This window comes from Solea senegalensis, linkage group LG6, assembly GCF_019176455.1.
Source record: "Solea senegalensis isolate Sse05_10M linkage group LG6, IFAPA_SoseM_1, whole genome shotgun sequence".
Lineage (NCBI taxonomy): Eukaryota > Metazoa > Chordata > Actinopteri > Pleuronectiformes > Soleidae > Solea > Solea senegalensis.
In genome coordinates, this window is record NC_058026.1 from 2,638,431 (window position 1) to 2,651,741 (window position 13,311).

A 13,311-nucleotide genomic window follows, 5' to 3' on the forward strand; every position below is an offset into this window, starting at 1 on the left:
GATGCACGTTGTATTAGTTAGTTTATACATACATATATATATATATATATGTATATATATATACATATATGTATATATATATATATATATATATGTGTATCATCATCATCATTTTGCACGTGAAAACAAAAAAAATGCAAAAAGAAAACTTCAGTGTAAATATTCTTTATGAGAAAATACAGATTTGTTGCGTCGAGAGTGACAGGACACAAATATATATAAAAATACAACATGACTCGGATTTCGGGGCGCCTTCACACTGGGACTGAATCCAGATCCGTGCCACTGATCCAGTTCCCTTCATTTACATTTGTACAGTCGTGTTTATACGGAGCTGAACGTCGGGTTTGCAAAGTTCCCGTCGGTCTGTGCGTTGGGGTCTTCGTTCTCTGCGAAATCGTCGGGGTCGAGATCGGCCTCGAACATCCGCTGCAACAAGGCGTCCACCGTACGATATCCTGCGACAAAAAAAAGGAATTCAGAATGAAGTGCGATTTATCCAAGGTTAGCGATCGGCAGATTTTCAAAAAAAAGCCTTTAATAGTATATTCTTATGGTGCGTTCCTTTTATATCGGAACTGGAAGTGACGTCACCTCCAAGTTGACCACGTTCCAGTTGAGAAGAAGGGAAAAAACAAGAAGCAAATATATCGGGGGCTAACAAGTGCCGTCGTTAGCAATACCAGTCAATAGCAAGCATTTGAGCAATATTTCTGAGGATAAAAAATGTAACATTTCTATGTGTACGACTGATTTAAGGTGAAACTAGTTCGACAGACATGCAATTAGTGGTAAATGTAGCGGGGTTTGTACGATAGCTCGTGGCTTTAGCCACATTAACTAATGTGGCTCAGTTAGTCTGTGTGAAAAGGTCAACTAGCGCCATCACCAGGTCACACTTTTTATATATTCAGTACTAGCTTGTGTTTAAACGAGCAGGCTAGCATGCTAAACTTAGATTAGCTTTGCTATTGTGAGCTTGTTAACTTATGGTAGCGAATTACAGTTTTCCCCAAGCTGCTAGCTTAGCTCCAATTATTGCTTTTGCGCAAACAGATAAAAATGACGCAAAACACTACGTGTACGAATGATTTAAGGTAAAACAAAAATACAACAGAAGTGCAATTAGCGGTAAAAGTCGCAGTGTTTGTGCGAGTTGCAGCCATCTGTTTGTGAAGTTTCTCTGACTTTCCGAGATAGAAACTGCAACTTGCAACTAAAACCGGAACGCACCGCTAACCTGCATATTTATCTCGTATTTGCGAGTTTTCGTCCAATTTCGTCTTCCTTACGTTTTGAGGCAATTTTAAACATCAGGCTGGGTTTTTTCTCTCGCGGCGATTGGTCAGCTCCCAGATCGTTGTCAATGGTTTCCATGGCGTCGACCAGGTTGTCCTGCAAATTCTCCCTGTGTGCGACAAAACGACAAACGTGGACACTTAAAAAAGGAACAGTTCAGGCGAGGAGAGGAAGAAATATGCTCAATAGATAAATTAAAATGGAAATAAAATAAAAACCAAGTCAGCTCAAGTCAATGATATACTGTACTATCTTAACATTTGTCTCCCACACCAAAATCCAGTGAAATGTAAAGATTTTAGCTCATGAGGACACGGGAGCTGCTGGTCTACTGCTGCCTCGTGTGGTCACTTAGTGTCACTGAGGTAAATCTGAGCAAAGGATTTTGTGGTGTTAAAATCACTGATTTTTTCTATGGGGTTTGGTTTGGGAGAGCGAGCGGTTTACAAACTTCAGGTTCTCTCCTGCAGAGTGCAGTCAACTGCAGATGTGACGCCTTGTTCTCCTCGTACAAAAACCCGTCAGAAACAACCGTAACTGCCCCTGACGTGTGTGGGGTTGTCATGGTGACATACTGTTCCACAGCCAGCTCCAGTTCCTCGATCTTCTTCTCCAGAGACGTCTGCAGGTCGCTTTTATCCACCGAGTACTCGACGAAGAACGCCTCAAGGACAAACGCTACAAAGATGCTGACAGAAGGAAAAATGCACATTACATACGTCTGTATGAGGTAATAGAGCATGACAGAGTAGGCGGAGCTGATTATTTTAGTTTTACAGAAGAAGAAGAAGAAGATGATGAACCTTAATGGTCTTACTTGATGATGACAATGACGACGATGATGTGAAAGAAGACGAAGAAGATCCTGGCCGACATGTGGGTGACGATGGCGAAGCCGCTGCTGAGCAGTGGAGACGCGTTAAGGTTCAACACGACCCTGAATCATCTGAATCTCTTCAGCCAATCACATTCAGCTTTCATTTGTACATGAACATGCTTTGTTAAAACAATTTCCCCTTGGGGATGAATAAAGTATTTCTATTCTATTCTATTCTATTCTATTCTATGAACTAATCAACTAAAACATGTGGAGAAAATCAGTGATTTTAACATCACAGCACAGTTGATCCACGGCTCAATTCAGAATTTAAAATCCTTTGTTCAGATTGACCTCAGTGACACAAAGTGACCACAAGAGGCAGCAGAAGACCAGCAGCTCCTGTGTCCCCGCAAGCTAAAATCACTGATTTTCTCTACGGACTTTGGTGCGGGAGAGTGAGCGGTTTACAAACTTCGGTTTCCTGTTAGAAAAGTCTGTGTAACATAAAGACGTGAACATGTTCTTAAGATATCGTAAACTTAATCTGACGTAATCTGAAACATGTACATTTTCATGAACACTGGACGACATTAAAAGTGAAGCTAAAACATCTGCGGCGCCGTTTTGATTGACAGCCGAGTCTGAACTGTGTTGGGCGGACGTTTGGTGACGCGGCACCGTGTGCGAGGTGCGTTCAGATTCAGGTCAAGGATATCGTGCCACTGGTTGACCACAGTGAGCTCCACCAGCAGGATGAAGGAGGAGACCACGTTGTTGAAGTTGTTCTTGCAGTAGTGGAGCTGAGCGAAGGTCGTTCCCGTCAGGAGAGCGTTTCCGCAGTTCGCCGCCGCCGGGTCACTGGGGTCTTCGAAAAACCTCACCTTGTTTTTGAACAGCTCCATCCCCACCATGGCAAACACGTAGTACACGACCTGGGGAGCAGAACCCGTCCGTGAGTCACACACTTGGCTTTAAAGTCTTCCAGGTTTCCTGGTGGAAACTAAACACTAAAAGGACCTTGCGTGTGTCAGAAACTTACAATGATGAGTTGTCCAAACGTGAGGATTGCTGGACCAATCCTGATCAGGGTGTTGATGATCGTACGAAACCTTCCACAGAGACGACAGGTCGTCATGGTTAATAAAACCCCAGGTCAAAATAAATCACAAAACCATTACGTGCAGTCCCAAATCTCACCGATAAAAAAACCCCCAAACAATATTGGTGAACTCGTAAAATAGGAAAAACTAAATCACACTAATTGTGTGAACCCTCGCAGCAGCCTTCCTGCCAGCAGGTGGCACTGTGCATTTGACTTATTGTTCATTGGAAGCGCAGACGTGTTCGCGGCAGGTCTCTTGTCTTGCGCATGGCGTTTCGCACCGATCGCTAAATGTCCGCGAAGTTACTTCGCACTTCCTGTTTTGACTTTGTCGCGGCCACGCCCTTTTGAAACTGCAATCGCTGTGTGATGAAAATGTTATCCTTGATTGTCTGGTACAATGTTTTTGTTTTTCTTGGCTTTTATGTCGGTCCGATTAACGCACTCAGACGAGTTTGTTCATTTACGGAAAACGCGCAAATCGCCAACGTGGACGCGACATTAAAAATTGCCGACTTCCTGTTGAGTTTAGAATAATTGTTTTTTCTTCTCTACAAAGATTCCGTCATAGCACATCAATCATCAGCCACATGGTGGTGCTATCACAGCAACGTTGGACTTTTCGCCATTGACAGTCATTGAAAGTCATTGAATGGGGGTGAAAATTGCTCAAACCTCTTGATGCTGTCCACGACCCGGATCAGTCTGAGGACTCGCAGGATGAAGACGATGTCCAGGATCTGCCGGCTGGTGTAACCGCCCGCTGCAACAGGACACGAATGACGATGAAGAACTCAACTTCCCCGGCACGATATTTTTCTTTTTCATTGATTCAAGGTTTTCCATTAATCCCCATGGAAAGTTCCAAAATTCCCAAACTAAAGTTCCCATGCGAACCTTTCTGGAAATTTAAAAGGAATCCCCTTTGCAAACCTGGATTTATCTGAGCATGAACATCAAGCAGGTGTGAATTTTTCATCACACGTTTTCAGTTTTCAACTCTTCATAAAGACAGTTCCTCAGACAGGAAAATCCAGTTTCTAATAAAACCACCAACACTCACAGGATTTCAGCGTGGAGTTGACGATCGTAGCGATGAGGGCGGATACAACGATGATGGTGTCAAACCTGGAAACAGCAAACAATTGTAGAAAACAAAGAATATTCAGAATATTTTTTTCTCCGAATATTTTTTTCTCAGAATTCTGACTTTAATCTCAGATTTCTGACCTTTTTCACACTCAAAATTCTGACATTAATCTTAGACTTTAATCCCATAATTTTGACTTTCTAATCAGAATTATGTTTCTATCAGAATCTCAGAATTTCAGAATTCTCATTTTTCTGACCTTTTTCTCAGGCACTTTACTGTCACATTTCTGATTTTTTTCCTCAGGGACTTTTCAGCTTTTGAGAATTTTGACTTTTTCATCAGAATTCTTTTTTTTTCGGACTTTTCTTCTTCGCCACTTTTCTTCTTCGCCACACTCACAGTTTACCATCATGTCTACAGATAAAAACTGGCAGCCAATTTGGAATGAAAATCTGAGTTCACATTGATGACCTTCTTGTGGAACAAGTGGAACGCACCATGTGCATCAATAGAAATTATAAAACTTGTTGAAATGTGTTTTGAATTGAATAAAGTTGCCATGTTTTCACCCTGTAAAGATATTTTGTTCAAATAAAATAAAACACAACTTTACGTCATTATTAAAAGACGGCGTCCTCACCAGTTCCAGAAGCTGTGTCTGGAGAAGAAACCGCGGGGCTCGAACACGTAGAGCTTCAGCAGGATCTCTATCAGGTATAGAGCCAGAAAAACCCACTCGGAGTTCGCGATCATCGGATTCTCCTCATCCAGTCCGATGAAGACGGCGTTGACCAGGATGATGAGGTCGTACACGATCACAAACGCCCTGACGGTCAACCGCGAAGCAAATTCAAAGCTCAGAATGATTGAAATAAGGGTGCAGATTGACTAAAATTAAACGACAAATGAAACTGTCTCACCGGTGTTGGACCATGCGACAGAGCAGGCGGCTCGGGGCCGACAGGTAGAAGGCAGGGCACAAGCGCTGAAGTGGGTGTGGCCTAGTCTTCAATGTGATGACCTCGATGTTCAGGAGATCAGCGAGCTGGACAAACGCCACTTTACCTGTCAGTATCGCACAGAATTGACATGATGTTTTCATGCCCTTTACCGCTCTGTGAGCTAATGCCTAGCTAGAAGGCTAGCTAGCATCGCTGCTGGCCGCGACTTTGCCGATGCAGCGCTGTTAGCCATCAAATTAACACTTCCTCAGCATGTTAACTGTCTGATTATAGTCGGACTAAGACAATAATTAGTTTTTACGGTAGCCCTGAAGTGCAAATCACCAAACATTACAGAGTGAGGCTAAAGTTTGATGTGGTTAAAAAATGTACTCCGAAACTGTAGGGGGAGCTCAGCAGAGAAGAAGAAGGCAAGAAAAGGTAGAGTGTTTGTTTGTTTGTGAGACGCACCGATGAAGCCCTGGTTCTTGTCGTCGCAGACGCTCCACAGCAACTCCCTGTGGGCGTTGCTGATGTCGGACCGCACCAGTCGGACCACTTGGTTCCAGTTGGCCTGGGTCACCACCGGTTCGCCGCCCTCCTCCCTGCGCTCCTGCAGGACGGCGAACGCTCGCACCATTTTGTGCCTCTTGGCCCTCACCAGCTGCCGTATCTCCTCCTGTTGACACGAGTAAGAGTCACCGTCAAGAGTTTGGTGACACAAACAGACGCTTGCACACATTTTGATGATCACAGCTTCACAAACGGAACAAAAATGATGAAACACATTTATGACCTCAATCTAAATGAAGACATTTGAGCTGAGGAAGATACGGAAGAGTATTTAAAAAATTTAAAATTTGAGAGACAAAAAAAACAGCTTGAATTCTGAGATTAAAGTCAGGAATCTGACTTTTTTTCACTCAATTCTGCCTTTTTCCCAGACTTTAATCTCAGAATTCAAGATGTTTTTTTTTTTTGTTTTGTGTTTTTATTTTCTTTCAAAAACATTTATTTTATTTAATTTACATGTGGCTTTAATACTCTTCCATAAGAAGAGAAAAAAACAGTTAGAGGAAGAAAATTGTCTCAGGTCAGATCTGGTTGTTAGCTCTGACTTAGCTAACATGACCAAGGATGTAATGCTAGTAATATTTTGCTAACTTGTTATAAACCGCAGCTAACTCAGCTTGTATAAGTAATGATATGTTGCTAATGTTAGATTAACTTTCTTAATTTAGCTAACTAACTTGACTTGTAACGGTAAAATCATGTTGCTAACATCAGCTAGACCTTAGCGAACTTCAAGATTAACGTTCTGAACTTAATTCATAAAGGGAATTGCATGTTGCTAACATAGTTAACTACACTTGTAAAGGTAAAATCATGTTGCCAACGTTATACGAAAAATGTAGTGATAATGAAATGCTGTTAATGTCAGATTAACTTTCTGAATTTAGCTAGTAAAGGTACAAATAAGTTAGGACAAATGATACTTAACTAATATCATGATGCTAACATTAGATAAAAGTTAGCTAGATAGGGGTCGTGTTTACCATGTTTATAAGTCCAAAAATGTTTTTGTAAATAGTACTTTATTAGTATTTTGTCATATAAATTAATTCTTTAATTTGCTTTTGGAAAAAAAACTTATTACATTTGCTGTGTTATCTGTCCTTACTATTTTAAAACACCCGTTCACAAATAAACCTGGGCTACTTTAGGCTTGTAAAGGCAAGAATTAGCTGCTAACATTAGCTAAATCTTGCTCCTGATCAACTAAAAGTTTAAAGTTTTAATCAGTCGTTTGTTTCCGAACAAAAACCATGTGAGGTAAAATGCGTTTTTCGTTCAGTTTTTCGCTCAAACCTTCAGGTATTTTTTGTAGTTGTTGTAGACAACGGCCAAGAAGACGGACATGAAGATGTAGGTGTTGATGAGGATGTACACGATGAAGAAGATGGCGAAGAAGAAGCTGGAGTTGTACGCCGGCATCCTGCCGACGAGAAGCAGAACATAAAACACTGAGCGGGAGTTCAGGACGGTTACTTCCTTCTTCTTTTCTGTGTAACTAAGGAGCTTCCTCCTTCTGCTTCTTCTTCACTTGAACAAACCACAGTGTGAAAAGGACAACCTAAAAACAACCTTTTTTGGAACTATTTATTTGACGTCTACTTTTTATTAGGAGTGCAACGCTCATACACCGCCACCAGGGGAGATCTCGATGGTTTGGTGTCACTTTGGGACCCTTGTCTTCCTATCGCCTGCAAACTTCAATAAAATATTGAATTCTTTGATTCTTTAATTTAATTAAAGTCTTCTCCTCAGTCTAGAAATGACCAATGATTTACTGTAAAACAAATTAGACAAATAAAAGGCTTATTAAAAGGTAAACGTAGCAGTGTTTGTGTGGTGACAGTGGGGTCAGGGGGTCAAGTGTCTTACATGACGTCGGGGCTGTTGGCCGTGGTGACGAGGACGTACAGGTCAAACACAATCTCCAGGTAGTTGGTGAAGTACGGAGCGCCGTTAATGGTCGTCAGGCCTCTGCAGACAAAACACACACCTCACACTCATCGTGCTTGGAGTAATGGCACTTTTCCACTGTACAGTTCTAGCTCGACTCGACTCGGTTTAGTTTGGAATCAGTCGTGTCGTTTTCCATGACTTCATAGCTCCTCCTCCTCCTCCTCCTCAACACGGGCGGAGTCATCACAGCATGGCTGTGTGAAACTGATGTAATGTGGTTTTCTACGCGACACAAACACACAAACTAGTGACTTGTTGTACACTTGTTTTGGGTGAAACTGAATCATTAGAATCAGTGGATTTAAAAAAAGATTTGTTCACAGAATGGTTCAGTACTTCCTGCATGAGCGGAGTCACTGACTTGAAATACCACTGAATGTGGTCATGATTGGGCTCACGATTGCCGGCTTTCAGCAGTGCTGTCACTAAATACACCAGACTCCTCTGTTAAATATCAACATTTTAGACATTTCCTTTGCTAAATGTTGCAGATTAACGTTAATGTTTTCAGGGATTTTTAAGTCTTTTTATCTTTAATCTACAGTTGGACATAGTTGGCTTTGATTCTCGTGTTGGACGTTGCGCTCATGACTCTTCAGTGACGACACTCTCGGAACAATCAGTGGGATTTGGAATTATAAATCCATTTTGGGATTATAAGTAGAATTCTAAATTATAAATAGATTTTTGAACTATACTGTAAGTAGATTTTGGGATTATAAGAGATTTTGGAATTATAGATTTTGGGATTATAAATAGATTGTGTATTATAAAATAGAATTTGGAACTATAAGCAGATTTTGGAATTATACAAATATTTTGGGATTATAAATACATTTTGGGATTATGAAAATATTTTGGGATTATAAAAAGATTTTTGAACTACAAGTAGATTTTGGGATTATAAATAGATTTTGGAATTATATGTAGGCTCATGACTCTTCAGTGACAAAACTCTCTGACCAATCAGTGACCTTCAGTCTGTTGACGTCACATTTTAGTATCGGCTCAGTCCGCTTGGAACCGCGTCAGAGTGAGAACTAAAAAAAACTGTTACCAGGTACGATCACTCATGGAAAAGCGAAAAAAACAAAAAAACGAGTACTCGAGCTGAGTGGTGCTAGAACATTAAAGTGGAAAAAGCTCCATAACTATTGTATTCAAACAGACGAGGACAAACAGGATGTTTCACACGTCAGAACAAATGCATCACAGAGAACGTGTGACTCACCGTTTCCCCAGAAGCTTCAGAGCCATGAGGGAGAACATGAGGACACTGAACATGAAGAGCAGGAAGACGTAGAAGATCTGAGGAAGAGCGTTCCGGATGCTTCTGAAGGCTCGGCGGAGCTGACAAACAAACAAACGTTCCTTATAAAGCAGGTAACTGCAGGAACAAGCCCACGACGACCACATACTGCCTGGTGGGGGGGGGGGGTTGTTGGGGGCGGATCGTTACCTGCCGTCCCTCTGTGACGTTGACCAATAGGAGCGGGCGCAGGACTCTGGACCAGCGGAGGGCGTAACAGTTGGCAGCTTTGAGCGATCCGTAGATGATCATATCGACCATAGTGAGCTGAAACAACATCAACGCACGTTTGACGCTTCACGGCTTGAAACAAAAAAATTATGCGGATTAATGGGATTATCGTACATTTATCTAATCCCTAGATATCGTCTTCTCAAGACGACGAACGAAATCCCTCTTTCTACTATTCTGAATATGTTACAGTGAATCATTCAGGGTTGGTCAAAATTTGCCAAAACACCAAGGGTTGCCGGGGCCACGCCGTTTTGAATCTGCAAAACCTTTTCGACAACATTTCACCTTTGATGTGTCTCGTACAAATTGGACGAATTTGCTCATTTACGTCGGGTGCAAATTGCCCAAAATTCAAAATGCCCGACTTCCTGTTGCATTGAGGCCATGGTTACTGTCAACTTGTTTTATTCGTCTTGGTCTGTAACATCAAGTTTCAGGGAAATTCGGTGCCACTGTTTTCACCTTAGGGGGCGCTATAGAGCCCTTGAGTAACGCACGAGTCCGGGAACCATGCCAATATCACATTTTCGCCAGACCTGACGTCCATGCAAAGATTCATGAGTCTTTTTGCACATTCACGCCCTCAAAAATGACCGCAGTCAGGGATAGAATAATAATCTGAAGGATTAAAGGTAAATTCCTTGCACAAATTGGGCCCCAATTATCACTTAAGAACAACTTTAAGACCATTAATTATGAACAAATGAATTAGTTTGATTGGCTGGATGGATTATTTCTGGTAAATTTGTTTCAACTCTCAGGATTATTTATCAGATTATTCAACTGATCGACAGTGAGTGGAAGCACTGATCGTTGAAATGAAGACAGAAATGTTTGCAGACTGCAGGAAACTTCACACACTGAACGTAAGTGATCAAAGCCACTGAGTCACCAGGAAGGAGTCCTGCTCTGAAAGATGCTGACGAGGCGACAGTCGCAGCGGAAAGTGGTTTCAGTGATCTCAGCACATTCTGACTCTGCAGATCAACGGCAGGAACTCCGCTCAGCAGCAGCAACCAAACAAAAACACTCCGATAATCTCACAGAGTATTCTCCCATAATTCAACACATGAATATGTCAACAATTGAGTCAGAGAACACACACACACACACACACACACACACACACACACACACACATACACACACATCCCAGGATTAATCCAGTCGTTATGAGATTAATAGACCTTGCAGAATACTACAATAGAGTAACACATTCTATCTATCTAGCCCAAGAATAATCTAGTTAGAGAGTAGTCAATTCAAATTATAATCAAGACAGAGTCACAGAATATCATGAATGCAAAATCATCAAGTCAAGATATAATCTCGTTGCAGAATAATCTAACCAGATTTACTGAATAATCTAGTTGCAGAATAATCTAGACATAGTTAAATAACAATCCAGTCACAGAATAATCTTGTTGCAGAATAATCTAACCAGAGTTAGTGAATAATCCTGTTGCAGAATAATCTAGACATAGTTAAATAACAATCCAGTCAGAGAAAAATCTAGTTGCAGAATAATCTAGCCAGATTTACAGAACAACCAGTCACAAAATAATTAAGTCACAGATTTGCAGAGTCAAAGAATAATCTTTTTACAAAATAGTCTAGTCCCAGAATAATCCAGTCACAGATTTGCAGACTCAAAGAATAACTGAGTCACAGAATAATCCAGCGACAAAATAATCTGCTCGGACTCAAAGACTAATGAAGACAGAAAAGTCGAGTCAGAGTCACCAAATAATCTGTCAGCGTAACAGAGCCATCGTTGTGTCAACAATGTAAACTGGAGTCAAGTCACAGTAACCGATGGCGACCGTGTGACACGTTACCATGAGGACGACCATGATGCAGATGTTCTTGGCGTCTTTCCAGAACTTGTCCCGCGGGATCACCCTCGCATAATGGGCCAGTCGAAAGGTGAAGACCAGAACGCAGAGCAGCTCCACCAACATGGTCGCCTGGAAAATCAAAACAGCCAGTCACGTGACGCTACGCCAACGATACCAACGTCCAATTCAAACCAAACGCGGCGGCCATCTTACCCACATGGGCAGAGGGAGGACGGCGGGTTCCTCGAACACGGCCAGAGACAGAACCACGAGGATGAAGAAGTAGAGCAGAACCTTAGGAAGCCAGTGGTTGTAGAGAAGATACAGTCTGAACACACACACACACACACACATTATCATTATGGATATTCAATTTGCAACTCTTGAAAACATAACAACCAGAATAAAGTTGGTAATCAGATTGCTGGTCTCAGTCTCACTATGTGAGGGTCTCAATCAGATTACACATTTTCACACTGAAAAACATACAGAGTGGTGTGAACGCCTCACCTCACAGCCTGAGGCGACGTGTCAAAGTAGATGTTTCTGTTGTACTGAGCGTCCGACACGTAGACAGAGGCCAGGTCGAAATCCTGAAACACACACACACACGAAAAATGGGATTATAGCAACTCATGAAAACATAAAAATCAGAATAAAGCCGATAATCACATTACTGGCCTTTTAGTCTCATTATGTGTGTATCTTTAATGGGATTATGAAGGATATTCAATGAGAATTTTATGAAAACATAATAATCCGAATAAAATCAACAAACAGATTACTGGCCTCTTAGTTTAATTATTATGTGTGTATCTCTATCAGATTACACTTAAAATAGGATTATGACAGATATTCAATAAGCAATTTGTGAAAACATAACAACCGGAATAAAGCTGGTAATAGGATTACTGGTCTCTTAGTCCCATTAGGTGTGTATCTCAATTGGATTACACTTAATATGGGATTATGATGGTTTTTCAATTGGCAAATCATGAAAACATAATTGGAATTTGGTTGGTCATGGGATCACTGGTCTCTTAGTCTCATTGTGTATCTCAATCAGATTACACTATGTCACACTAAAAATAGGATTATGACAATCTATGAAAACATAACAATTGGTATAAAGAGGGTAATCAGATTACGCGCCACTTGGTCTCATTAAGTGTTTATCTCAATCAGATTACACAAGAAATAGGATTATGACAACTCCTGAAAACATAACCTCGGAAATCGGATTACCGGCCTCTTGGTTTCATTGAGTGTGTACCTCAATCTGAATAAACTAAAAACAGGATGACAACTCATGAAAACATAACCATCGGAATAAAGTCAGTAATCTGATTACGGGTCTCCATGGAAACACAGTGAGTGTTAAAGCACAGTTACGAGCTCGGGCAGGACAAGAGTCCAAACATTTACAGCTTCATCATGTGAAACCAGCTGTGTGCGCGCGTGAGTGTTTGTGTGTGTGTATCTCACCTCTTTGGTTTTTGCAGAATTCCCTCCATTTGGGATTTCCTTGTCTTTTCCTGCAGACTCATCAGGAAAGTTTTCGCTTTTCTCTGCCATGTCTGAGAAGAAGTTTATTTTATTTTTTTAAGAAAAGAAAAGAAAAAGAAAAAAACAAAACAAAAACAAAGCAAACAAATTCCGGATCCAATACTCCAATGCGTGTTTTCCCACAAACTTCCCGGCTTTGACGAGGTTTTCCCGGGACGATGGTTACTTCCACGTAGAGTTGAGTCTCAGTTTGAAGAGTCTCAGCTCGACCTCCATCTCTGCTGCTGCTGCTTCACTCAATAAACCAGCGATCACGACGCGTTCACGGACCACACAGGAAATAGGAATAGGAACACCAGTGACGTGGTCACTGGATTTTTCCAAGTGCCACATGATGGCGCTCTTATGTCAATAATGCGTTTGCTTCTTGTGTGTTTAGTTGACATAAATCAACACATTTCACTGTAAAGATAAACTTTATTTACGGCACTTCACACACACAGAGTTCATAAAACGTCAAAAAAGAGGTAAAAAAACAACAGTAGAAGTGCATGCTTTTTTTGCAAAATAACATTTTTAAACTAACGTATGTAAATATATGATTTATTTATCTTTGAGATTAAAAAATGAACAAACATTA

General features: G+C 41.1%; 1 protein-coding gene across 1 annotated transcript; it reads right to left on the minus strand.

The window, feature by feature from the left end:
- Positions 1 to 149: 149 nt before the first annotated feature.
- On the minus strand, positions 150 to 13,008 carry tpcn3 (two pore segment channel 3). Its single transcript, XM_044027324.1, has 19 exons — positions 12,651 to 13,008; positions 11,676 to 11,758; positions 11,379 to 11,493; positions 11,166 to 11,294; positions 9,244 to 9,360; positions 9,016 to 9,134; positions 7,701 to 7,802; positions 7,125 to 7,251; positions 5,727 to 5,934; positions 5,235 to 5,379; positions 4,955 to 5,140; positions 4,285 to 4,349; positions 3,897 to 3,984; positions 3,159 to 3,228; positions 2,835 to 3,051; positions 2,117 to 2,207; positions 1,875 to 1,988; positions 1,293 to 1,408; positions 150 to 458 (listed from the first exon to the last, which is right to left on the minus strand). Exons 1-19 carry the CDS (start codon positions 12,738 to 12,740, stop codon positions 325 to 327), a joined length of 2,316 nt encoding a protein of 771 aa, XP_043883259.1. The 5' UTR covers positions 12,741 to 13,008; the 3' UTR covers positions 150 to 324.
- Positions 13,009 to 13,311: the final 303 nt, after the last annotated feature.